The sequence below is a fragment of the Trypanosoma conorhini genome (assembly GCF_003719485.1).
Source record: "Trypanosoma conorhini strain 025E chromosome Unknown Tco_14.4_contig_00061, whole genome shotgun sequence".
NCBI lineage: Eukaryota > Euglenozoa > Kinetoplastea > Trypanosomatida > Trypanosomatidae > Trypanosoma > Trypanosoma conorhini.
This window is the reverse complement of record NW_021704147.1, coordinates 19,492-43,104: the sequence shown is the minus strand read 5'-3', so window position 1 is coordinate 43,104 and position 23,613 is coordinate 19,492. Positions and strand designations below refer to the sequence as shown.

The 23,613-nt window shown below is 63.8% G+C and overlaps 8 protein-coding genes across 8 annotated transcripts, besides 36 other annotated features; all 8 read left to right on the top strand.

Annotated features, from left to right (window-relative positions):
- Nucleotides 1-120: 120 nt before the first annotated feature.
- Nucleotides 121-144: a microsatellite.
- A 136-nt stretch (nt 145-280) lies between these two features.
- Nucleotides 281-338: a microsatellite.
- Nucleotides 339-547: 209 nt separating this feature from the next.
- Nucleotides 548-609: a microsatellite.
- A 559-nt stretch (nt 610-1,168) lies between these two features.
- Tco025E_01764 (uncharacterized protein) lies at nt 1,169-1,891 on the top strand (the record flags this gene model as incomplete). Its single annotated transcript, XM_029368700.1, has 1 exon — nt 1,169-1,891. The coding sequence occupies one exon, from the start codon at nt 1,169-1,171 to the stop codon at nt 1,889-1,891; it is 723 nt and encodes a 240-aa protein (XP_029231221.1).
- Nucleotides 1,892-1,949: 58 nt separating this feature from the next.
- Nucleotides 1,950-2,000: a microsatellite.
- Nucleotides 2,001-2,237: 237 nt separating this feature from the next.
- Nucleotides 2,238-2,255: a microsatellite.
- A 1-nt stretch (nt 2,256) lies between these two features.
- Tco025E_01763 (uncharacterized protein) lies at nt 2,257-4,983 on the top strand (the record flags this gene model as incomplete). Its single annotated transcript, XM_029368699.1, has 1 exon — nt 2,257-4,983. One exon carries the CDS (start codon nt 2,257-2,259, stop codon nt 4,981-4,983), a length of 2,727 nt encoding a protein of 908 aa, XP_029231220.1.
- Nucleotides 4,984-5,178: 195 nt separating this feature from the next.
- Nucleotides 5,179-5,219: a microsatellite.
- Nucleotides 5,220-5,342: 123 nt separating this feature from the next.
- Nucleotides 5,343-5,374: a sequence feature (G-rich).
- A 4-nt stretch (nt 5,375-5,378) lies between these two features.
- Nucleotides 5,379-5,400: a microsatellite.
- Nucleotides 5,401-5,547: 147 nt separating this feature from the next.
- Nucleotides 5,548-5,586: a microsatellite.
- A 156-nt stretch (nt 5,587-5,742) lies between these two features.
- On the top strand, nt 5,743-6,372 carry Tco025E_01762 (uncharacterized protein; the record flags this gene model as incomplete). The annotated part of the gene is made up of 1 exon (XM_029368698.1): nt 5,743-6,372. One exon carries the CDS (start codon nt 5,743-5,745, stop codon nt 6,370-6,372), a length of 630 nt encoding a protein of 209 aa, XP_029231219.1.
- Nucleotides 6,373-6,463: 91 nt separating this feature from the next.
- Nucleotides 6,464-6,556: a sequence feature (A-rich).
- Nucleotides 6,557-6,583: 27 nt separating this feature from the next.
- Nucleotides 6,584-6,602: a microsatellite.
- Nucleotides 6,603-6,680: 78 nt separating this feature from the next.
- Nucleotides 6,681-6,713: a microsatellite.
- Nucleotides 6,714-6,986: 273 nt separating this feature from the next.
- Nucleotides 6,987-7,029: a microsatellite.
- Nucleotides 7,030-7,058: 29 nt separating this feature from the next.
- On the top strand, nt 7,059-12,359 carry Tco025E_01761 (splicing factor 3B subunit 3; the record flags this gene model as incomplete). Its single annotated transcript, XM_029368697.1, has 1 exon — nt 7,059-12,359. The coding sequence occupies one exon, from the start codon at nt 7,059-7,061 to the stop codon at nt 12,357-12,359; it is 5,301 nt and encodes a 1,766-aa protein (XP_029231218.1).
- A 69-nt stretch (nt 12,360-12,428) lies between these two features.
- Nucleotides 12,429-12,477: a microsatellite.
- A 109-nt stretch (nt 12,478-12,586) lies between these two features.
- Nucleotides 12,587-12,615: a microsatellite.
- Nucleotides 12,616-12,807: 192 nt separating this feature from the next.
- Nucleotides 12,808-12,879: a sequence feature (GA-rich).
- A 72-nt stretch (nt 12,880-12,951) lies between these two features.
- Nucleotides 12,952-12,973: a microsatellite.
- Nucleotides 12,974-12,986: 13 nt separating this feature from the next.
- Nucleotides 12,987-13,049: a microsatellite.
- A 243-nt stretch (nt 13,050-13,292) lies between these two features.
- Nucleotides 13,293-13,318: a microsatellite.
- Nucleotides 13,319-13,328: 10 nt separating this feature from the next.
- On the top strand, nt 13,329-14,687 carry Tco025E_01760 (uncharacterized protein; the record flags this gene model as incomplete). The annotated part of the gene is made up of 1 exon (XM_029368696.1): nt 13,329-14,687. One exon carries the CDS (start codon nt 13,329-13,331, stop codon nt 14,685-14,687), a length of 1,359 nt encoding a protein of 452 aa, XP_029231217.1.
- Nucleotides 14,688-14,825: 138 nt separating this feature from the next.
- Nucleotides 14,826-14,845: a microsatellite.
- A 454-nt stretch (nt 14,846-15,299) lies between these two features.
- Nucleotides 15,300-15,344: a microsatellite.
- A 52-nt stretch (nt 15,345-15,396) lies between these two features.
- Nucleotides 15,397-15,432: a microsatellite.
- A 51-nt stretch (nt 15,433-15,483) lies between these two features.
- Nucleotides 15,484-15,515: a microsatellite.
- Nucleotides 15,516-15,575: 60 nt separating this feature from the next.
- Nucleotides 15,576-15,601: a microsatellite.
- Nucleotides 15,602-15,728: 127 nt separating this feature from the next.
- Nucleotides 15,729-15,760: a microsatellite.
- A 195-nt stretch (nt 15,761-15,955) lies between these two features.
- Nucleotides 15,956-15,980: a microsatellite.
- A 79-nt stretch (nt 15,981-16,059) lies between these two features.
- Nucleotides 16,060-18,168, top strand: Tco025E_01759 (putative paraflagellar rod protein; the record flags this gene model as incomplete). The annotated part of the gene is made up of 1 exon (XM_029368695.1): nt 16,060-18,168. One exon carries the CDS (start codon nt 16,060-16,062, stop codon nt 18,166-18,168), a length of 2,109 nt encoding a protein of 702 aa, XP_029231216.1.
- Nucleotides 18,169-18,370: 202 nt separating this feature from the next.
- Nucleotides 18,371-18,398: a microsatellite.
- A 49-nt stretch (nt 18,399-18,447) lies between these two features.
- Nucleotides 18,448-18,486: a microsatellite.
- Nucleotides 18,487-18,538: 52 nt separating this feature from the next.
- Nucleotides 18,539-18,603: a microsatellite.
- Nucleotides 18,604-18,686: 83 nt separating this feature from the next.
- Nucleotides 18,687-18,730: a microsatellite.
- An 84-nt stretch (nt 18,731-18,814) lies between these two features.
- Nucleotides 18,815-18,860: a microsatellite.
- Nucleotides 18,861-18,926: 66 nt separating this feature from the next.
- Nucleotides 18,927-18,953: a microsatellite.
- Nucleotides 18,954-19,148: 195 nt separating this feature from the next.
- On the top strand, nt 19,149-20,186 carry Tco025E_01758 (ubiquitin-conjugating enzyme; the record flags this gene model as incomplete). Its single annotated transcript, XM_029368694.1, has 1 exon — nt 19,149-20,186. One exon carries the CDS (start codon nt 19,149-19,151, stop codon nt 20,184-20,186), a length of 1,038 nt encoding a protein of 345 aa, XP_029231215.1.
- A 28-nt stretch (nt 20,187-20,214) lies between these two features.
- Nucleotides 20,215-20,240: a microsatellite.
- Nucleotides 20,241-20,852: 612 nt separating this feature from the next.
- Nucleotides 20,853-20,888: a microsatellite.
- A 54-nt stretch (nt 20,889-20,942) lies between these two features.
- Nucleotides 20,943-23,171, top strand: Tco025E_01757 (uncharacterized protein; the record flags this gene model as incomplete). The annotated part of the gene is made up of 1 exon (XM_029368693.1): nt 20,943-23,171. One exon carries the CDS (start codon nt 20,943-20,945, stop codon nt 23,169-23,171), a length of 2,229 nt encoding a protein of 742 aa, XP_029231214.1.
- A 329-nt stretch (nt 23,172-23,500) lies between these two features.
- Nucleotides 23,501-23,520: a microsatellite.
- Nucleotides 23,521-23,574: 54 nt separating this feature from the next.
- Nucleotides 23,575-23,607: a microsatellite.
- Nucleotides 23,608-23,613: the final 6 nt, after the last annotated feature.

The following is a 23,613-nucleotide window of genomic DNA, read 5'->3' as shown; positions in this document are numbered from 1 at the left end:
TTTTTTAAAAAGAAAAAGAGGATGAGGTCGGTGATGGTGCCGCGAGGGGAGGGGGGTGGTGTAGAAGGAGGCAGCAGTCACTGAAGTTATCTTTTCCTGTCGCTCGTGCTACTTTTTTCTTGTGTGTGTGTGTGTGTGTGTTGTTTTCATTTGTGTTTTTTATCCTGCTTTTTGGTGGTGGTGATGCGGCGCTGAAGTGTAGGCGATGTGCCCCGCCCACCCCCGTGATGGCAGGCATTATACTGCAGTACATTTATACACATGGACCGTAACCACATATAGAGTGAGAAAAAAGGAAAGAGTGAAGCAGAGAGTGAGAGATAGATAGAGAGAGAGAGCAGGCTGGAGGAGTTGGGACGCTGTTAGAGAATGAGTCGCTGAAGTGGGAGTGAAATGCTATTTATCTGCCTCACCGTGTCAGCTGGCAACACGGCGCCCAACGGTTTGTGCCAGTGGCAAAAAGGGATGCGTGGGAGGGGAACGTAGAGAGGCGGGGGGCACTCCCCCTGCGCGTTTGAAATGTTCCGTGAATTTTTTGGTTCATATCTGTTTGTTTGTTTTTGTTTTTCTTGTTTTCTTTTTGTTGTGTGTGTGTGTGTGTGTGTGGGTTTTACTGTTGCGTGGCTGTTTCCCTTGGGGGCTGGACGAGGAGGCAGGCGAGGCGGGTTCCAGTCACTCCATGTTCGCCTTCACCCCGTGAACGGGTTTTTTGGCGGGCGGGCCGTGGAGGCTTCCCGTCCACGCAGAGTGCATACTGACCACAGAGATATATCTACATGCACACGCAACGAACGGTGGAGGGGAGAGAGTAAACGTCACTGTTGAATGCGTGGAGGGGGGTGAAAGTCATCCTCGTCGAAGTGTTTCATATTGCTCACTCTAATAAATATTATATATGTATATAATTACGTGTACCAGCAAGGCATACCACCACGTGGACTTTTTTTTTTTTAATTTACCTGCCCGCCTGTTTGTCGTCAGCTTACAATATGCCTAAACTTATGTGTGTGTATCTTGCTTCTGCGCGTGCATCCGTGCCGGTGTGGTGCATCGGAGCAGAATGGCAAGATTGAGAAGGGAGGGAGGAGCCTCTGATATAAAAACAACAAAGGAAAAAAAAATTCTTTGTGTGGGACGTGCATGTTTCCTTTCATGCCTTACAGTGTGTATGTATGCCTCCCGCTCGCTCGCCCGCTTCGCGCAGGTGATGTGTTTCTGCCCCTCCCCGCCGCTGCTGATATTTGCATGTTTTTTTTTTGTTTCTCTCCGCCTCCTTTCTCCGCCGCACGGAACCAATTCCCCAGTTGCACGCGCGTTGCCTGCGCAGCTGAAGCGAGGGAGCGGCGTTGATTCCTGCTCGGGGGGGCGCTGCTGGTTTGGGACGCGTATTTCCTTTTGCGTTTGTCTCTCGTCCCCGCCCCCATTGATGCTGCTGCGACGCACAGCCACGGCGCTGCGCTACCGCACGGCATGGCGAGAGCTGCTCCACCCGCTGCCGGTGAAGGCGCGCAGGGCGGAGTGGCTGAAGCGCGACGCGGTCGAGCAGAACGAGGCGCTGCTGCGCCGGCCGTACTACACCCTCAAGTCCTACGCGCTGCCGCCGGTGGTGGGCCGGCAGCCCCCCGCAGCCGCAGCCGCAGCCGCCGCCTCCTCCGCCGGCGTCGAGGATGCGCTGCGGCAGCCCCGCCGCGCCACCTCGCCGGAGCGGCTCCAGGAACTGCGCGAGCAGCTGCAGTTCCCCGGCGCCGTTGGGCCTCAGCTGCAAGCCGTGTCCTCAGTGGGGCGACCGACGGAGAGCTACACGGAGGCGTACGGGGCGCGGCTGCGGCCACGCTACCCAGAGAGCTGGGACACCGTGCCGCCGCATCAACCCTCACGAGGCATGCTGTGAGAGGTAACACGGCAACTGTTTCTGCCTGCTAGCAAAAAAAAAAAGGTATGTTTCCCACGTGTGGTTATGTGTGTGTGGTTATGTGCCTGTGTGCCTGTGTGTGTGTGTGACACTTGACAGTGTTGGCTCTCCCACGTCTGTAGTGCTTCTGCCGCTTTCTCCGCACTTTTTGCGTCCCCCCCTCCCCCCGGTGCTCTGCACTGCTGGGCCGCAGCAAGACCTGCAGTGTGTGTGTGTGTGTTTACGGTCGCAGAGACGAAGAGGCAGCTGCTCGGCGACGCATCAAAAGTGGTAGCGGGGAGGTGCGTACGCTGCGGGTTTTGCTCTACCGGGTGTATCGCTGCCCAAAAAAAAAAAAAAAAAACATGTTGCTCTCCCTCCGCGACGTCATGGCGCGCCCCGCCGACGCCGAGGCGATGGAGTTGCTCAAGGACGAGTACAAGAAGTGGTGCGTCGGGCGCCTGGACGACGACGGGGAGGAGAGCGGGGACGAGGAGGACCGCAACAACAACGACGACGAAGTCAACCCGCAACACGGGCTGCCAAACGTGTCGGGCGCCTTCAACGTGCGGGCGCTGGCTCGGGTGGAGTTCCCCCGCACGTGGGTGGTGCCGCTGGGGACGATACCAGCGGCCTGCTACACAAACGCGGCGGTGAACGGGGGGACGGACATGTCGCTGCTGGTGGATTACAGTCGCACCCGTGGGGTGGTGCGGGTGCGCAGCGAGCTGCTGAAGCCGACGGGCGATGGGGGTTTGCCGCAGAAGGTGCTGGCCGTGTGGCCGAAGAGGCGGCCACGGTCGACGCAGCAGGAGGGGCAGCAGCAGGAGGAGGAGGAGGAGGAGCAGGCGGTGCTTTACTGGCCGGCGTTTGTGACGCGCGTCGTGGGCGTCTTTGCGGACCCGTCGCTGGACGGCTCCCCCGCCAGCCACGCCTGGCTTCAGGCGCACGAGCGCTTTGACGACATCCTCGCCGCCGCGCTGCGCTCGCCGATGCGGGTGTGCGTGGACGTCGCGTTCTGCATCGACGAGGTCAGCGCGGCGCGGCGGCTCACCATCGCGCCGGCGGTGCGGTACCCCGTCGGCGCCGCCACAACGCCCGACCCCGAGATCGCCCGGGTCTCGCAGCGGGCCGCCAGCGAGGCCGACTGCCCGCTGCTCGTGCCGGCGGCGGTGCCGGAGGTGGTGTCGATCCGCAACTACTCCTACACCGCCGTCGCGGGAAAAGGACGGCGCCCGCGCAGCCCCTCGTACACCTCCGCGGCAGCCACGCCTTCCGCCGGGGCGACGCCGGCGGGAGATGCGGCATCGCGGCGTGGAAGCGGCGGTGCTGGTGTCGCCGCTGCCGCCGTCGGGTTAGCAACCAAGGCCAAACTCAACCGCAACACGCTTTCGCACAGCCCTATAGCGCTGCTGGATATGTTGGCAGGGCCTGTTTGTCAGACGCAGCAGTTTGTGTTTCTGCGGCCGACGGCGCAGCTTGCAGTGGCGGTGCAGCGTGCGGCCGTGGAGGAACTCTGTGCCCTTTGGCACAGACTGCGATGCGCACTGTTTGAGCCCCTTTGTGCCGAAGAAAGTCTGCTGCCGTCACTGCGAGCCGCAGAAATTGGGCTGCCGTCGTTGCGTGCCGAGTCGGTGAGGGAGGCCGCGGAGCCGCCCTTGCAGCTGCCGGACCCCGACACCTACGTGAGCCCGTACGTGCAGGCGGACCGTACGAAGACGGAGGAGGAGGTGCGCCCACCGCCGTCTGCGAATCCACCCCACGCGTTGACCTTCGCAGAGCTGCAGTGCTGCCTTCCCACCCTGCAGGGCCGCAGCGGCGGCGTCACCCGCGAGGCGGCGGTGCAACGGCGGCGGCGGCAGCAGCAGCGGGCGCACGCGCCCACCGCCTTCGAGGCTGCCGGCGGTGCGGCCAGAAGCCAAATGTTTGCGGGGGCGCGGTCGCCCTCGCAGGGCGAGCTGCCGTCGGAGGACGGCACAGACGCGGGCGCCGTCGGCGGTACCGCAGGCATGCCCAAGAGCGTGCGCCGCGCCAACGCCAGCGGCCTCGCCGTCGCGCCGGGAGACAGTAGTTTGCGGCGCTGCAACAGCCTCTCTCCGCCGTCGGGGGTGGGGGCGCTGGTGATGTCGCCCAGCCCTGACGCGCGGCGCGGGCGGCAGGCCAGCGTGCAGGCGACGCCGGAGAGGAGGGAGACGGCCGCGGCCTGCCCCGTGCGGTGGGCTGTGGGGACGAAGAGCGAGGGCAGCGACGGCAATGCCGCCACTGTTAACGAGAACGATGCGGGTGTGGGGGCGGCCGTGGACAGCAGACGCCGCACTGCGCAGGTGGCGGGCGAAGTCTCCGCGCCCAGCTGGCGGAGTCCCACGTGCGACGTCAACAGCGAGGAGAGTTCACCGCAGTCGCCGCTACGGTGGCACGCCTCCCGGCAGGGTGGCGTCAGCAACAGGGCAAAGCAGGCAGGAGCACTGCGGGCTCCCTCGCCGCATGCAGGGGAGGCATCGCCGCTGCGGGACTTGGAAGTAAATGCTGGGGCCCTCGCGGTTTGCGCCCCTGCGTCTCCACCTGATGCAGCGGACTCCGCTCAGCCAGACAACGGCGCAGCAGCTGGCGCGGCGAACCACGAGGAACCGATCGGACGCCATGCGCAGAAGGAAGCGGAAAACGCGAGGAGACAGCCGTCGCCCGCGCCGCATCTGCGGCACTTGATTGAACCCGCGTGCGACGACGCGGCTTCCATCGCGGTGCCTCAGGCGTCTCTTCTCTCGCGTGCGGCGCGGCTTCCCCGCGGTGGCACCGGACACGTAGCCAACGGCAGCCGCGGGCATTCCGCGCCACTTCCGCGCAGCTGCGCGCCGCGTCGTTCTCGGTTCTCCACCGCCGGCACCGCCGGAAGTTGCCGCTACGCCATGACCGCGTGGCGCGACCCGTCCGGGGTGGAGATCGACGTGGATGACGCCCGCCTCCTCCCACCCGCCGTGGCACGCGCGGCGCGGGCCAACTTGGGACCCCGACCCCGCCCCAAGCTGCGGTTTACGTGGAGCTGCCCCATGTGCGGCGAGCAGGGCACGAGGATGCCTGAAGACCCGCGTTAAAACCAGGTTGAAAGCAGCGGCAGCAAGTGGTAGTGGTGGCGGTGGCGGCGAAGCGACGCTGAACGCAACTTGCGGAGGTCTTTTTTCCTGCATGCATGTGCGTGTATGTGTATGTGTGCTTTTTTGTACCGTTTTCCCCCCCCCCCTTCTCTCCGTAGTGTCCTGCGCGCCCATGGTTTTCCACCCAGGCCGCTCAGAGATAGCGGGGAAAAGGGAGAGAGAGAGAAAGAGAGAGAACATCTCTGGCCGGTGGTGGGGACGGCGCGTGTGTGTGGCTTCTCACCACCCCTGCCTCGTGTGATGTTTGCGCCTTGGAGGCACTTTTTCCCTCTCTGTAACCTAACGAAACATGCATGCATCTCCCTCACTCCTCCCACGCGCACTCCCTCCCCGCTTGTCTGTCCGTCTGTCTGTCTGCCGTTGGGGCAGCGACGCCGCCTGCCACGAACGCCGTGTGCCTCTCAGGACGGCAGCGTGTACGTCTTTTTTATTTATTTATTTCTTGTTTTTGCCCGCCGGGGAGCAGAAAACAAAAAAAAGGGTAAGGAAGCGTAGGAAGCGGAGCTCTCTCTCTCTCTCTCTCTCTCTTTCTCTTTCTCTCTCGAGCATTCGAAGAGAAAAACGGGGGTGAGGAAAGGAAGGGTGTGGTGAGGGGGAACGGAGAAACGTAGCAGCAGACGTAGAAGCAGCGGCACCGTTATTTTCTATTTATTTTATTTTATTGTTTGCGTCTGTGGGTGCGGGTGGTGACTGCGGCGGATGTACCGTCGGGTGTCGTTGCGTGCCACGGGTGGGATGCTCGCGGCGGGGGCGGGCGGCGCCGGCTACGCGCAGCGGCGCGGCTTCCGCAAGGAGTTGTTTGAGGGGCCGCTCGACATCAAACCCGGCGAGCGCGCGGCGCGCAAGGGGCCCCCGGTGTCCCACAGCCTGCCGGTGTACAAAACCGCCCACAAACTCAACAATAGTGTCCGCTGGAAGAACGCGAACCTCATCGCCAACGTGGCGGGCGGGAAGGACTACCGCCTGCGTGAGACCCAGGGCGAGGGCACCTTTGACGAGTCCGGCATGTACCGTGACTGGCTCTACGGCGACGAGCGGCGGTACGCCAACTACATCGGCGTCGCCCTCGCCTGCCTGAGCATTGGGCTGTTTCTGTACACGATGCGGGTGATGAGCGCGGAGACGTGGGACATCCCCGCCCCGGTGCTGGCGTCGCAGCGCAAGAAGGTCGCCGCGGCAGCCGCAAAGGCAGAGGCAGAGGCAGGCGTCACCGCCGCGGCAGCCGGGGGCGAAACGGGGAAGGAAGGTGGTAGCGGCAACGAGGCGGCCCAGCTGCCGGACGCACTCGCCATGCTGAAGAAGCCCGCGATTGTCTCCAAGGTGGCGTAGCTGGGCGCATAGCACCCACGCATACACACACACACCCTGCCCTCACGGTGAATGCGTGCGGAAAGGAAGGGAAATGGAAAGGTGGAGGCCGTGTTGTATTGTGTTTTGTTTTTGTTTTTTGCTTTTCTGCTGCCTTTGTATGCGTTTGTTTTTCGTCTTCATTTTTGTTTGTTTCGTTTTGTTTCCCGGTTGTTCGGTCTGTGGCTGCGAATGTGTGTGTGTGTGTGTGTAGGCCAACGCCCCGCACGACGCCGGGAAGACATCTGTCTGCGCGGCAAATTCGACCTGGCTTGTATGTGTGTGTGTGTGAGAGAGAGAGAGTGAGGGACAAGGAGTGAGAGCGTCTGGCACGCATGCAATGAGAGGAATACGCATATGTGGGTGGAATCGTGTGCATGCATCTTCTTTTTTTTCTTTACCTTGCCTCACCTCCGCTTGCCTCCAACTGTGTCTTTTTGCCTCTTTTTTTTGTTTCTGCTTTTGCCCTGGCCGCTGCTTTGCCGGGGGAGTGAGGAAAAAGCGAAGGAGGGGCAAGAGCGCTGCAGAGGCGAGGAGTTCCTCACACACGCTTGTATTAGGGAGGAGAGGCCCCAGACACACACGCACGGGGTGGCGCAGCGCAGGGGAGGGAGGCAGGGCGTAGCAGGCAGGCAGACAAAACCGGCGGGGCGGGGCGGGGCCCACACATGACGACACGCGCGGCCCCACCGCAGGCGGCCGTGCCGCGGCACCCGCCGGCGAACACGGACCTGATCTACCACCAGACCATCATCCCCACGCAGAAGATCACGCACTGCGCCGTCGGCAGCTTCACCCTCCCCGGCGCCACCGACTTTGCGGTGGTGCGGCACGACACGCTCGAGCTGTGGACGCTGCACGTGGACCGCAACGCGGCGGAGTGCGTCCACAGCACGCGGCTTTTCGCGAATGTGTACCAAGTCGCCGCGGTGCCGACCTCCACCACCGCCGCCGCCGCCGGCCGCGGCTCTGCGGGGATCCTCGACGCGGCCTCCACCGAGACGGCGGCGATGCACCGCCTCGCCGTGACATCGGAGACGGGCTGCCTGGTGCTGCTCCGCTACGACCTCGACGAGCCACCGGTGCCGGCCCGCCTCGCGCAGGATCCGACGAGCGGCAGCCAACACCCCAACGACGTCGACAACGACGACGATGACGACGACGCGGAGGGCCTGCGCGGCGCCGCGGCGCCCACGTCGCTGCGGGGGAGGTTTGTCCGCGTCAGCGAGGTGGCGCTGGGCCGGAGCGGGGCGCGGGTGACGGTGCCGGGGGCGCGCCTGGCGGTGGACCCGCTGGGCCGCGCCGTCTTCGCGGCGGCGCTGATGCGGCTGAAGGTACTCGTCCCGCTGCGCAAGCACGAGGGGTACGACGCCCTCCGGCGCGGCGGCGCGCTGCACGACGACGGCGAGGATGAGCTGCTGGCGCCGTCGTCGTCGGCGCTGCGTGGCGCGGCCGCGGGGCCGGAGGGCGCCGTGGCGCCAAAAAAGCGACGGCCCGCGGTGCGGGACGTCTTGTCCTTCGGCTCCCCCGTCGAGGCGCACCGGCAGACGATCATCTTTGCCCTCTGCGCCCTGGAGGGGGCGACGGAGAACGCCACGTTTGCGACGCTGGAGCAGGAGATACACGAGGCGCAGTCGGCCGTGGGGGAGGCGGCCGCCGCGCCCAGCGTGGGGGCGGGGCAGGCCTTTTTGCGCGTGAACCCCGGCGCGAAGCTGCCGTCGCAGGGAGGAGGGGGCGGCGTCAGCCGGCGCTCGAAGCAGCTGGTGGTGTACGCCTTCGTGGCGGGCCTGCAGCAGGTGCAGCGGACCCACCTCGTCTCCGTTCCGGCGACGGCGCACCGCCTCATTGCGGTGCCCGCCTCCCCCGCTGGCCCCGGCGGCGTCATCGTCTGCACCGACGCGGAGCTCGTCTGGTACGACCTCCTCCCCCAGCTGCACGGCGACGGCGTCCTCGGCAGCAGCAGCCTCTCCGACCCCAACCTGCCGCTGCCGCCCGCGGGCCTCTCCGCCGTCTCGCTGTTCAAGACGGCCGCCCCGTTTCCCCGGCGCAACGACTTCCGTGAGCAGCTGTACGACCCCATGATTATTGCGCACGCCATGACGTGCGTGCGCAACGACTTCTTTATGCTGCTGCAGGACGACCAGGGCGACGTGTTCCGCGTCAGCCTCACCGTGATGGACGTGCAGCGCGCCTACGACGCGCTACGAATGCGGCAGCAGCAGCAACGCATGGGCGCCGCAGCGGCCGCGGTGCCGCCCGTCACCGTGCCCTCGCCGCTGACGGTCTCCTACTTCGACACGCTGCCGCCGACGACGGCCATGGCGCTCTTTCGCCGCGGCTTCGTGTTCGCCGCGAGTGAGTCGGCCCCCACGCATGGGCTGTACAAAATCGTCAAGGACGGCTACCGCACCGACGCGGAGTACATTTTGACTAGGATGCGGATGGTGGATCAGCGGCACGGCCGCCCCGACGACGGGTACGAGGAGGACGCAAAAGGCGGTGCCCCGCAGCCGCCGCAGCCGCCGCCGTCGCCGTCGTCGTCTGTGGCCGCTGCCGCGGAAGCAGGGGAGGACGGCACGGGCGCGTCTGGGGGAATGGCGCTGATGCCGCCGCCGCCGCCGCTGGCCAAAGGGCCCGCCGTTCTGCTCCCCCCGCCCTCCTCGCTCCAGAGAACGCAGCAGTTACAGCAGCCAAAGGGCCGCGTGGTCCCACTTTTCATCCCTCACCCCTCGCTGCGGCACATGGTGCTGCTCGAAACCTACCCGAGCACGCCCGCGATAACCTCCCTCGTCGTGACGATTCCGCAGCAGACGCAGGACGCGGAAGTTAATCAAGAGCGGCAACCCCACCACCTGCATCAGAAGCAGCAGCAGCCGCACGTGCAGATCGACGCGTTGGTGGGCCGCGGCTCCGACAGTGTGTTGCTGCACGCGCGGTACGGGTATGCGGCGAGGCTGGAAAGCTCCTTCACCTTGCCGGCGGTGTTCTCCCACCTGACCCCGTTGACCTCTGCCACGGCGATGCAGCAGCGGTGGCGCGAAGCCCAGCTGGAGGCGAAGAAGCGCTCGGGCGGAGGGAGCTACCGCCACGCAGCAAAGACACCCTCCCGCCTCCCAGGCAATCTCCTCTGGGATGATAAGCTACTGCTCTCGACGCGGCAAGGCACCACCGTACTTTCGCTCGCGCTCACGGGGCAGGTGGAGCCCGACACACTCTCGGGGTTTGTGACCTCCGAGCACACCATTGCGGCGGGAACTCTACACTGCGGCGTGGGCTACGTGCAAATCACGCCGAGCTGCATCGTCGTGCTCCCTCAGCGTGTGGAGCAGCAGCAGCAGCAGGGCGCCACGGTGTCCACCACGCCCGTGGCTGAGAGTGTCACGTGGATGCATCCACACGGCAAGCGCATCCTCGCTGCCGCCGTCGCCGGGAATACGATGGTGGTCTCCTTCGCCCAGGGCGGCGGCATCGCCAGCTTTGACATGGGAATGCGGGGGACGCGGCTGCAGCAGCTGGAGGCCATCCCGTCCTTCCCGCACACCCCCGCGATCTCCCTCCTGCGGGACCCGGACGCCGAGTCAAGGCACTTCACCGCGTCCATGCACGCCTCCGCGGCGGCGTTGGCGGCCATTGCCACCGCAAGCCACGAGGTCTACATTGTGAATCCCAAACGGCTGCGGGAACCGTTGGAAACCATTCGCTGCACCAGCGACGACGTGAGCGGCGGCGCCCCACCGGCGATTGTCTCTGTGCTGTTAACGTACCTTGGAAGGACAAGCGGGGTGCGGCGCCTCTTTTGTTTTATTGGCCACATGGACGGCACAGTGACCCGCTGCGAGCTGGACACGGCGACGTACAAGGCGATGGACCGGGCAGTCCTGACGTGCGGCAGCGCACCCTGCCAGATGATCGCCGGCGACGGGGAGCGGGCGTGCTACGTGCTCTGTGGGGAGTTCAACTGGCGCTGCGACGTGCGGGACGGGCTGCCCAAGACCGTCCCCTGGCGCTTCCCCGCGCCGCAGGTGATGTACGCCTCCTTCCGGCGACCGCCGATCGCGAGGGCGGCGGCCACGACGGAGGTGGAGGTGTCAACTGGGGCGCGGGAGGAGTTGGTGCTGGGGGTCGCCGGCAACACGCTCTCCCTGTTCGCCGCGCAGCAGAGTGGCGGGACCAGCACGGCAGAGACCTCGCTGGAGTACAGCTTTGGCCACACCCAACTCTCCGTGGCGGGGCGGCGACTGCTGCAGCACCCCACGCGGGCGGAGTACTTGATTGTGATTGGCACGGAGCACCGTGGGTACGGCGTCGCCGCGCTGCGACGGGCGGCAGCGGCGGCGGCGGCGGCGGTGGCTGAACAGCAGCGCCGTCGCCAAGGCAACACGACGGAGGCTGGTGAGGGCAGTGCGACGAAGGACGAGAATGCGGCGGGTGCAAAAAACACGAGTGGGGGTGGAATTCCGCTGGACAAACCGCAGCGGTCGTTGAACCACGCCGACCACTACGTCAGCACGCTGCAGCTGTACAACAAGCGCACGGATCGACTCGACCCGCCCTTGTACTTTCAAGAGCGCGAGGCGGTGCTCTCCGCCGCGGTTGGGAGTTTTGTAAAGGACTTCGGGAAGGAGCCGGTGGTGGTGGCGGGCTGCGCCGAGCAGTACACGCACGGAAGTGGCTGTGGTGTTGGCCCCGCCTGGACGCAGGGCCGTCTTCGGGCGTTTCGCTTTGTCGTGAGCCAAAGCAGTATGCCAGGCGGCGGTGGTGCAACGCCGGTGCTGCGACTCGAGCAGCTGCACGACACACCCATCACCGCGGCAGAAACCGGCGGTGAGGGCGGCGCTGGCGGCGTCGCCGCCTCGTATCGGACGACGCCGCTCATGGACTACCCCTCGGCGCTGCACATTTGCCCAGAGGTGGGGCTGCTGTTTGTGGGGCTGGGGCCCGAGAATGGACTGCAGGTGTACGCGTGGGGGCAGCGGCGCTTCCTGCGCAAGCGGCGGCTTCCGAACGTGCCGAGCCGAATCACGGCAATTGAGACCGTGTTCGTGTCTCCGCCCGGTGCGGCGTCCTCCACCGCGGCGGCGTCAAACGCCGCACCGGACCTCTTCCGCTGCGGCCCCAACAGCGGCAGTCTTGCGCGCGACAAGCGTCTGCTCATCGTCTGCGGCACTCTCGACCAGTCTGTCTTCATTGCGACGGTGCAGCCGGGCAGCGGCACGGCGGGATCCATGTCGTTCCTGATGCTTGTCGCCCGCGACGCGGTCCCGCGCAGCGTGACGAGCATCGTGTGCGTCGACGAGCGCACCGTCGCCGTGGCAGACCGCTTCGGCAGCGTCGCCTTCCTGCGGCTTCCACGCGACGCGCGACTGGGATTCGCGGAGCCGCTGCACCACATGAGCGACGCCGAGCTGATGGAGGTGGAGCGCTACGCGGCGCACGAGCAGGTGCTGCAGGAGATCGCCGTGCACCACACCGGCCAGCTCGTCACGGCGCTGCGCGTGCACGACTACGACCCCAGCGGCGGCGCGGACCCCTCGCTGGCGCTGCGCATCCTCTTCTACGCCACCGCCCTCGGCTCGGTGGGGGCCTACACGCCGTTTGTGCGGGAGGAGGACGCCGCCCTGGCGGCGCATTTGCAGCCCCTCATCGCCGCCCACATTCGCTGCCCGCTGCAGGACGGCAGCGGCTGCCCCCCGTACAACGCCGCTGGCCGCCTCACCGCCTCCGCCGCGGCGGCCGTGTCGCCGTCGCCGGTCCACAACGTCGTGGAGGGCGACCTCGCGCAGCTCCTGCTGCACGCCTCCACCTCGCTTTTCTCGACGGAGGCGAAGACCGACGTGGAGGCGGAGCTCGCGCGGCGGGAGCGGGCCGAGGCGGCGCAGCGGAACGTACTCGGCCTGCCGCCCCGCTCCTGGCCGGCGCTGGCGGAGCTGGTCGCAAAGCACCGCGCCCTCGTCACGCTTCCGCCGTAGACCGTTCCCGGCCCCGCCGCCCGCGCCCCGGTCAGTGCGCCCGTTTGAACCACTCTAACCAAAGGCGCGAAAGGAGGAGAAGAGGAACACGCAAACAGGAAAAGAAAAAGAAAAAAAACGCATGAAGAAGTGTAAGCAACAGCCGCAACCAACAAGAAAAAAAAACGTAAACCACACGCATCGTAACGGCGCACGTACGCAGGACACGTATATTTCTATATATACATAGATAGAGAGAGAGAGAAAGCGAGAGAGACATATAAGCGGCCGGAGAAGTGTACGGTGCCACAGCTGCTGCGATTTGCCCCCTTCAATCATTTCCACGCGAATACTTCACAAACTGAGAAAGAGGGGCGGGGGGCACACGCAAACGGCGAATGCGTACCAGTTGCAAGGGCTTGCAACGTGGACTTAATTTGCATCTTTCTCATTCTGTCCCATGTGCATTTTTCTTTCTTTGCTTGTTTGTTTTTTTCTTCCTTATTTCTTTCCTGCTCTCTCTCTCTCTCTCTTTCTGCTCCGTCCGGGGCTTGGGTGGACGAAAACAGCCTGCAGGGCTTAGGAGCCAGACAGGTGCCTTCGACTTAACTCTTGTATTTGTGTGTGTGTGTGTGAGGCGTCGCAATCAAAAGGAAAACAGTAATAACAACAAGAACCAAGAAACGAAAAAGAAAAGAAAAAAAGAAAGAGGGAGGGTGGAGGTGCCGGAGAAGGAAAGCGGGCCAGAGCACAGAGGCGTTATTCGTGACTTTGTGCGTTCCGTGGGGGCGAGGCAGGTGTGCGAGTTCGCTGCTGGGAAAAGGCGTAAGCCTGACGTCCACGGGCCGGCGCTGCGTCTACATCGCTGCCGCGGCCTCTCTGCGTGTCTCTCTGTGCGTGCGGGCGCGCGGGAGTCGCGTGGTTTTGATTGAAGCTTCCTCTTTGAGACGGTTGGTGTGTCTGTGTCTGTGTCTGTGTGTAGGGGGGCAGATGCTTGCGCCGTCCGCCAACGCCCCCGCCACGCCGCTGATGCTGGCGCTCTACACCCTCTCGGTTGCACTGGTGCTGCTGTTCAGCACCCCCGTGGGCGACACCGCGGTGCGGCAGATGCTCCCACTGCAGCAGTTCCAGCGCCCGCGCTCCCCGTCGATCATGACGGAGGCGCTGGGCGGAGTGCCCGACGCGGCCGCAAGCAGCGAGCCTGGCAATTACGGGGTGGGGAAGGGCAGGAGAACCGCGCCCGGCGGCGGGCGGCATAAAAAAATGATGGAAGAGGAGAATGCGGCAGCGATAGCAGAGGCGAAGCGGTTTGTGTGGCGGCAGCGCGTCCGTGCGATGCGGCATGCGGACTACATGCGCATCGAGACGCTGCACTTTTTAAAGCTGCTATCGATGTCCATCCCGCGTCTGCGCCTCGTGTGGCGGGGCGAAGACTACTGCGCATGGGAGGGCGTCACCTGCACGGCGCTGCGCTACCCGCTAGAGACGCTTATTGACGTGCCGCACGTTCTCGCTAAGCAGCGCAAGCGCGGCAGCGGCGCCACGGCGGATGGGACGCTCACGCGAGGCACCGACGGTGCCCGCCTTTTAGGCAACGTGGAGGACGACCCCGTCGTCACACTGGTGGGGGTGCGGCTGCGGGGGATGAATCTATTCGGTGTTCTGCAGGGGCTGCGACCGGTCGGCGCCTCGAGCATCGCCTCTCCGCTGCTGTCCCCCGCGGCGGCGACCGCCATGATGAACACGGAGTACCGCCGGGCGCGGCGCGAGCGGGACAGGCGGCGGCTCGCGATTACGTCCCCGCGTGAGCCGCAGTACTGGCCGTGGGAGGCGGAGGACATGCGGCTGTACGCCGGCATGCAGAACAGCACGTGCGAGATGGTGCGGTACACCCTCCGCCGCATCCTGCGTCGCCTGGAGCTGCGCGGGGAGCGGACGAACCACCCGGATTTGCAGGGGTTTGCCCCCACCGCGGAGGAGCTCGCCCCCGCACGGGAGGCGGCCGGCGGGAGCTCTTCGCCTCCGCACCAAACAGCCTCGCCGACGACGGCGGCGTCGGCCCCCTCAGCGTCGTCGCCAGCGAGGTCTCAGTTAGTGGTGGCGGGCGCCAGCGACGTCGCACGGATGCTCCACGACACGCTCCTGCCGCAGCTGACCCGCCAGGACATCGCACAGACGGTGTTTGGCGAGATTGAGCCGAGGTTGGTGGGGATCCAGCGCTTTGACATCTCGCACAACCCCGGCATCGTCGTGGCGGAGACGCTGCACTGGTCCTTTCCATACATGCGGACATTTGACACCTTCGGTACGACGCCGCAGGCGCGCGGTAGCAGCAGAGTGCGGCATTGAAGGCAGAGCTGCGGCGTTCTTCTTGCGGCGAAGCAGAAGGAGAGGCGGAGTGGAACATGCGCAAAAGAAAAAGAAGAAAAGAACTAACAAATAATGAGCAGAATCAGAATCACATGCATGCACAGACACGGGTATATATGTGTGTGTATGTGTGTGTGCATTTTTTGCTTGGTACGCTGCGTCTTCTTTATGTTGATGGTTCAACTAGGAATTTGAAGGAGACCCCCCCCTCCCCCCGGCGAAGGCGAGGGAGTTGTATGCCGCCTGTTTGCGTGCGGAAATACGAAGAAAAGAGAAGAAAAAAAAAGACTGGCGCGCGAAAGGCGCCTGGGCGTCACTGTTGGATAAAGACGAACACGCCATGCCTGCATTGCGTATGATGAAAGAGCGAGCTAGGGGTTATGTTGGCCTCTCGTGTTTGTTTGTGTAGTTTCCTTATTTCCTTCCTTTTCCTGCTTATTTCAGCTCCCTCTCTCTCTCACACACACACTCTGTAGGAGCAGGAGACGGGGGGAGGAGGGAGGGAGTGGGAGAAGTGAGGAGGCCATATCCACGTATTCTTTTTTTTTACTGCGCATTCTGTCGTTGTGTTTTTCGTTCTCTCTTTCTCCCTGTGCGTGTGCGTGGGAGTTGCCTCTGCTGTTCCTGGCGGGCGTGGGGGCACGTCGAGTGGTGCTGCTGCCTGCTTCTGTCTCGCCTGGCATTCCCTGCGGGTGCCGGGAGGGGCGGGGAGTGGGGGCGGGGGACACGGAAAGCATCCTTGGCGGCCGTGCATTGCAGTCCGGAAGGTGGCGACCGCCCCCTCGCACGCACGCACGCACGCGCGCAAGTCGTTATATAGTTTGTTTGCTTGTTTGTTTTGCATTTGCCTGAATGGACGGAAGATACTTTTTTGTTTTTTGTTCTTTTTTTTTCCTTCCCTCTTGCTTCGCAGTGCGTTGCTCCCCGCCCTGACCAAATAGAACAGAAGCAACCGAGGAATAAGTGGTGGGAAAAACAAAAAAGAAGTGGGCTCTGGAATTCCCTCACCGTCTCTGTGCCTGTGTGTGTGTGTGTGTGTGTGTGTGTTTGTGCTGTTATCATCCCCCCCCCCTGCTGCCCGTCTACGTGTGTATCTGTGGGTGCGTGTGGCTGCCATTCCTCCGCCACGGCTACGTTTTTGTTTTTGTTTTCACTCCCCACCCACCCCCTCACGTTCCCTCGCCAAACGCACACCTGTAGGTTTCAGCATACGCACACGCGTATTTGTGAGGAAAGCAAAAGAGGAGTATATATATATATATATAATATATAGAGAGAGGGTGGGGGAGCAGCTGCGAGCAAGCAAGCAACGGAGGGAGACGACACGCGAGGTGTAGCGATGGTGCTAAGTATGAGCAGCGGCAGCAACAACAACAACAACAACAGCAACAGCAACAACAACAAGGCAGGAAGCGGCGGCGGGGGGGCGGCGGCGGCGGCGGCGGCCATGATGGTGCCTTCCTCCTCGGCGGGGCCCGCCCGCTCACCGGAGCGGCTGGTGGCAGCGCAGAAGTGGCTGCTGCAGTGCGATGCCGTGTTGAACACGTGCGCGGTGCCCATCAGCGCGACGACCGCCGTTCAGACCCGTCGCCGCGTGGCGGGTGAGGGCGCCGCGCAAATTTTGAAGCTCTTGGGGGAGCTTCGGGCGGCGCTCGGCGACTCCGCAGAGGCGGCCTCACCCGCCGCCGCGAAATCCGTGGGTGGGGCGGAGAACAACAACAACAATAACGGTGGCGGCGGCTATCAGTTGGAGAAGGGTGCGGATGCCCTATTGGCGAGTGCGATGGCGGAGGGGCGCGGCGACGTCTTTCGCGCGGAGTGCGGGTTGGAGGTGGGGGGCGATGAACTGCGGCTCCCCGACGGCGATGCGCTGTCCACGGCGACGCCGACGGTGCCGGCGACGGCGACGGCGGAGGTGGTAAGCCGTCGCCTGCAGCCCCTGCAGCGCGCCCTCGCGAGCACGAAGGAACTGCGACAGATCCAGCAGTACTCCCAGCTCCTCGCTGCGGCGGGGAAGGGGGATGCTTTGGCGGAGGCTGTGCCGACGCTCGTGAAGGGGCTGCAGGCCGCCTTAGAGGAGAGTCTACGCATCCTTGAGCACGGCTACGCCACCTGCGCCCGCTCCACCGATGACATTACGGCCTGGGGGGAGTGGACGCAACCGCTGCTGCGGCTGCTTGGAAACACGCTGCGGGTGGCCCCGCTGGAGCGCGCGACGGAGGAGCCCCAGGAGCGCCTTCGCCGCGCCGCGTTTGACGTGAAGGAGAAGCAGCGGGAGCAGGAGGACGCCGTCACGGACGGGGACATGGTGCGCTCCGAGCACCTGTACTTTGAGGCGACCGCGTTACTGGAGGGAATGCGGCCGCTCTACGACAAACTGGAGCAGGTGATTGAGGCGTACAAGAAGGAGGCGGCGGAGGGGCCGCTGCAGCAGCTGCGGACGCAGTCCACCGAACTCACCTCCAACCTCGCCCCGGCGATGATCGCGAGGGAGGAGCATCTGAAGCGGCGCTGCACCGCCGACATAGAGCGACTGGCGGACCGGCGGGAGGCGGTGCGGTCGGCCCGCAACGCGCAGCGGGCGAGCTTCAGTGTTCAGATGGTCGAGTGGGATAAGCTGTTTCAGCTGAACCGGCAGCAGCAGGACGCGTGTCTGCAGGCCATTGAGGAGCTTGAGCAGCGCCTGCGCCAGCTCACGGAGGAGCGCACGTTTCTCGTTGAGGACCGCCTGGAGGCGATGACGCAGGAGCGGCAGCGCGAGGAGGACGCGGTGGCGTTTATGGCCTTTGCGGACAGGCAGGAGGACGTCCTGCGGAGGACGCTGCTGTACGTTGAGCAGAGCCTGCACTGCGCCCACGGCATCAGTGAGGCGGTGCGGTCGGGCTACAGGCACCTCAACCGCCACCTGCAGGACGTGGTGCTGCAAGGCGCGGAGACGCGGCTGCTGGAGGTGCGCAAGGAGCGGCTGGAGCACTTCCGCAGCCTCTACCTCACCCTGGGCGAGCTGCAGTTCAAGAAGGAGCGGCACGTGGAGGAGCTAAACAAGCGGATTGAGTACTACCACGTCCAGCAGGAGCTGGCGATGGACACGTTTAACCCCAAGGCGAGGGAGTTCAGCAAGGCGAAGAAGGACCTGCTGGAGGTGAAGGAGAAGATGGAGCAGCAGGTGCAGCTCATCTCCCAAAAGGCGGCGCAGCAGCTGGAGGACTTCAAGCCGACGGAGAAGCTGCTGCTGGCGTCGGGGGTGCAGTTCCGTCACCCTGTGGAAGACCTCGCGGAGATGAACGCGCTGCGGACGCAGAAGCTCCTCGAGTACCACTCACTCATGTCAACCATGAAGGCCGAGGGCGGCGACAGCTCCGGCGACAGCTCCGGCGACAGCAAGGATGCGAAGGGCGGCGGGGCCTGCGCCAAGCCCGCCCACCGCCTCTCCACCGCGGAGGAGCAGGCGAGGAAGTAGTAGACGACGGCGGAAAAGGTGTTGCGTGGAGGGGAAGGGGAAGGGAAAAGTGGGCGACGTTTGTAATCCGAGGCTGCAGCCGCTCCCGCTGCTGCTGCGCCATCTGCGTGCGTGTGTGCGTCTCAGCCGCCTGCTCCCCTTCCGCCCCACTCCCACGCCTCCTTTTTTTTTGTCCTCACACGCAGGCCATCTATTTACCTTGTATATATACATAAATATATATATATATACTGGACGCTCGGTGCCTACTCAAAATCATTACTTATCCATTCACAGCTGCACGCACACGCACACGCACATACATACACACATACACACGTGCGGGTATGTACAAACGGCGGGAGACGGCGCGGGCAGCGTTGCATTGCACTGCGTATAATGTTTCTCTCTGTGTGTGTGTATGTGTACGTGCTTGGTATCCCATGTATATGTTATCTATTGAGTTATATATATTTGAGAGGCTCTTGAGGTTTTTGAGGTTCAATTTTCATTATTTGCGTGGTCGTCTGCGTGTGATGTTGTGTGTTTGTTTGTTTGTTTGTTTTTTGCGTCTTTGTTGTTTAGTCCTCTTCTATTTACTTGAACCCAACTTGAATGCACATTGTACCCGATTTTGCCCCCAACCTCTTGCAGGCGCACACCGTCCCAGCCCGTCAGGCAGGGAGAGCTGGCAGGCAGGCGTGAGGCACGCAAATACGTCAGGGAGGAAGTACGTTTATTTGCTGTTCCTACCATCCCCCCTTTTTTTTCCCTTTTTGTCTTTCTCGCTCCCTCTCTCTCTCTCTGTGGGTGTGTGCCCGCCTCCGCTTCGTTGCGGCGACGGGCAGAATCGCACAGGCGCCAACGCACGTCGTTGCTTGTTACCGCTGTGTTGGGGGTGGGGGGCGGCGGGTCAACTAGTTCCGGGCAACAGCACACCGCAAGGAAAAAAGGAGAGCTCGACGCGAATCCACGCACGCACATAAACACAAGCAACTCCAATGGCGGCGGCGGCGGCGGCGATTAAGCGCCTTGCGAAGGAGAAGTTGAAGCTCGACGAGTCGCGCGTGCGCGACTTCTACACGTGCCCGCTGGAGGACATCTTTGAGTGGCACTTCACCCTGCAGGGGCCGGAGAACTCTCCGTACGAGGGGGGCCTGTACCACGGCTCCATCCGCTTCCCCCGCAACTACCCCTTTGCCCCGCCGGACATCATCTTCTTCACCGAAAGCGGCCGCTTTGAGGTGGGCACGAAGATCTGCTCCTCCATCAGCAGCTACCACCCGGAGCTGTGGAAGCCGGTGTACGACATCCAGCTAGTCCTCGTGGCGCTGCGCCTCTTCATGGCGCAGGACGAGGAGCTCGGCGTGGGGTCCCTCATGCGGCGGTACGTCGCGCCGGAGGAGAAGCGCCGGCTGGCGCGGGAGAGCCACCACTTCCGCTGCGCGGCGTGCGGGATGGCGAGTGCGTGGGAGGTGTGGAAGACGCAGATGGAGCGGCACCCGCCGGTCTCGCCGGAGGTGGGGGCGAGTTTGCCGAAGGTAACGGAGGGGCGGCGAAGCGACGCAGCGTCGGCCGGCGAGGCGGAGACCGCCGCAGCGACGACGGTGCCTGCAGGGAGTGAGGTGGGCTCGGCAGCAGCGGCCGTGGAGACGGAGCCGGGAGGCGAGGAGACGTCCACGCCGGCCATGAAATGCAACGAGGCCGCCGCAACTCCGCCGGCGCCCACGAGTGAAGCGAAGGCCACCACGCAAACAAAGGAAGAGCAGCAGCCGCAGCAGAGAAGGGACCTCGATGGAGACGTCACCACGCCACGCTATGGGGTTCCTAGCCATGCACCCGAAGCCGCAGAGCGACGAGATCGCTGGGACGGGACGGCGGCACCCGCGCTGGCCGAGCCCGCCCCGCCTGTGTACGTCCGCATTCAGGCCGGTGGCTGGGTTTTGTTGCGGGTGCAGCTGAAACACCTCGACGCCGTCATTGCCGCCTGCTCTCTCGTTTGCTCTGCGATTATGGTAAAGAAGTGGTGCTGGTCATAGTGCGTCTCTCTGCCCTGTCCACGCCCTCTGCGTGTGTGTGTGTGTGTGTGTGTGCTTAGTGAGGAGAAAAGTGGCCGAGAGCAAAGGAATACCGTGAGGAGATCCTCCTCTCCCTCGCTCGCTTTCTGGGCGTTGTTTTTTGTTCCCCTCCCCCCTAGCCACGTTTATGCATTTCTCTTGCATTACCCGCGTGCGTCGGCGCCATCCTTTTTGTGGTGGGAAGGAAGGCGGCGAGGGTGTTGTGGCGGCACGCGGCCACACGAAGAAAAGGGCAGCGAGAGGCCAACAACGTATTCCGGCTCTCACACACGCACAGAAAGAGAGAGCGCGCGAGAAGGCGAGAGGATGGGGAGGAGCGATATAGCACGCCCACACGAATGCTGTAGTGATGCGTATTTCATTTTTACTTGTTATTTGCGAAACGCCCCGTCGCGGCTCCACTGTGCGTCGGTCCTTTTTTTTTTCTCGTTTCTCCCTTTGGAGATGGACCGAATGCCTTCACGCACATGTGCTGTGGGACGGCGCCTGCACGGGGAGCGGAGGGGGAGGGGGGCTGGTAGGGAGGAAGAAGCCGAGTGCGTGCGCAGCCAGACGGTGTGTGTCTCTCTTTCCTGCCTTTTTTTCTTCCCTTCGTGTGAGGGATAGCGCACAGACACATACGCGCATAGAGAGAAGAAATTAAAGAGAGAGAGAGAGAGAGAGTGCGGCTGCGGTGCAGTAGGACGACGCGGAAGTGGCAGTGGCTGGCAGGCGGCAATGAGATCCCGCACCCCGCCGCTAACGTTTGCGGCCAACAAGAATGGCGCAGGCGGCAACGCAGGCGGTGCCCCCGCCAACACCGACGAGAAGGGCAGCACGGCGGAGGTGAACACGGCGACAAAGTCGCTCTACCTGGGCGTCGCCACGGGACGCGCCTTCCCGTACGTCGCGCAGTGGCTGCAGGGGAAGTCCAGCGAGATGCGGGACAAGGCGGGGACGCTGGCGTCGGAGTGCAACACAGAGCTCGTGCGCCAGGTGGACCAGAACCACAAAGCCATCATTGAGGGTCGCGTGGCGAGCGAGAAGGAGCGGCAGAAGATGCTCACGTTTCTTCAGGAGATTCAGTCGGTGCGGGTGCATCAGCGTGCGGCGGGGGCGGCGTGGCTCGACGCCTTTCGCGACGCCGCCGCCGAGTACAAGGCGGAGTTGTGTGAAGTGGAGGCGGAGCTACGCGCGCGGCTGCACCTCGCCGAAGAGTGGACCGTGGGCGGGAATCGCGCCGTCGTCATGGAGAGCCTCTCGCGGATGCAGCAGCAGCTGCTGAAGCTGCAGCGCCGCGCCGAGCGCGAGCGGAAGCGGGAGACGATGCGGCGGGAGCAGACGCTGGGGCACATGCGCGAGGCGATGGAGCAGTTGGTGGGGGAAGTTGGGGACGCCGTCACGTGGGAGCTGCGGGAGCGCATGCACGGCCACGCACGCAGGCTCTTTTCGGGGCGGCCCACTGCCGTGTACGACTCGGCGCGGGACGACGTGTCCGCCTCCGACGACGCCGCCTCCTCCCCCCCGCCGGAGGACGAGCAGGAGCTGCTCGAGGAGGCGCGGCAGCTGGAGCTGGAGCTGCGGTGGCTCCAGCGGCGCAGGCCAAAGCGCAGGGGCGGGGACGAAGGCGGGAGTGGCGCGAAACGGACGCAGCGTCCTGCGCTGCCTGCACCGGGGGCCGCAGGCGTGGCAGGGGACGAAGGCAGCAGCAAAGGGGCGTTGCTGCCGCAGGTTCCACCGCACACGCCGCCGTGGGTCTCAAACGCGGAACGGACGGCGGTGGCGGCGGTGGAGGCCTTTCTCTCCCCGCAGGGGTCCTCCGCGTCGCTGCGGACGCATGGCGTCAGGACGTGGACGGAGGTGGCGGAGGGGCTCACGCTGCCCCCGCTCGCCACACCACAGCAAAAGTCGGGGAAGGCCGGCGAGGAAGGCGGCGGCGGTGAGAGGAAGGCCTCCACCGCTGCAAACGTCGCACGCCAGCCACCTGCCAGGGGCATTTCGTCCCGCACGCGGCGGGGGAAGCAGCAGCGGGGCTCGCTAGAGCTGCGGCCGCCGATTGTGCAGCCGCCCAACCGCGTCGGCCGTGACGCGAGCGGGAGTCACAACTCCGACCACATCGCAGGTCTCTTGGCCGCCTTGACGGAGGACACCGCCCATTTTGCCGCCTCACGTGAGAAGATGCAGACGGAGGTGAAGCGGCTGCGTGAGGAGCTGCAGAAGCACCAGGAGGAGACGGCGCGGATAATGCAGGTCAGCATTGGGCTCGAAGCGCAGCGGGCGCAGCTGCTCGTGCAGCGAGACGCGCAGGCGTCCAAGCTTCAGCTTGTCACGGCGGAGAAGTGCTCGCAGGAGCGGGTGCGGAACATGGACGCGCAGCTGCTAAACGAGGAGCTCGCCCACACGCTGCAGGTGTTGGAGGAGCAGAAGCAGAAGCGTTCCGCGGAGACGGCGCAGGTGCTGGAGTCGATTAACGACTTCAAGCAGCGGATTGCGGACCACAATCAACTGCTGCAGAAGGTTAGGGAGTATTGGCGTCTCAACAAGGCGGAGCTGAGCCGGGTAAAATACGCTGGCGCCAGTACTACCACGGCGGCGTCGCAACTTCCTTTCTCTTCCAGCGGCGGCGGCGGCGGCGGAAGCGGCGGAAGCAGCAGTAGCAGCAGCAGCAGCGTGGGTGTTTCCCCGACATCTGTGCCATACGCCTTCAGCGCCACCGTGGCTTCCCCGCTTTCCAGAGGCCCATTTGAGGAAGAGGAGACGCCTGCCGCCCCGCCATCGAAGCCTGTGCTGCCGTCCACGGCAGGCCCTGAGGCAATTTTGGCGGAGCAGGTGTTGGGGAGGTGCCAGGCTATTCCAGCGCTCGGCCTGCACCGCGCGGAGGAGGTGGCGGAGTTTATCTACAGCGTCTTTGAGGAGCTGGCGATCGCCCCGCCTGAGTCTGGAGGCGGGACGAAGAGGATCATGTGATGTAGAAGCTTCGTCTCTTTGTGTGTTGTTGCATTTTCCGCTTGCGTGCGCGCGGACGTGCGTCTGTTTCTTATGCCTTTCTCGCACTTCGTGCGCCAAACGCCTTTAACTACACACGCGAGAGTCGATGTATGTAAATGGACACCTCTGCAGTTATAACTTCCCCCTTACATGCATGTCCGTAGACGCGCACAGACGCCAGAGCATATGCACGAATGCCTGCACCTGCGTCTGTGTGTATTGCTTGATACGGGCCAGCCGCGTGAGGCATACATGGCAATAATATTTATCCTCAACTTGTCCCTTGCATCATTCGCTGTTAGGTCCACATATATATATATATATATATGAACAGAGAAAGACTGTTGCGCCCATTACACGCGCGTCCGTAACACACCTCTCCGAGAGAGAGAGAGAGAGAGAGAGAGAGAGAGAGTGGTGT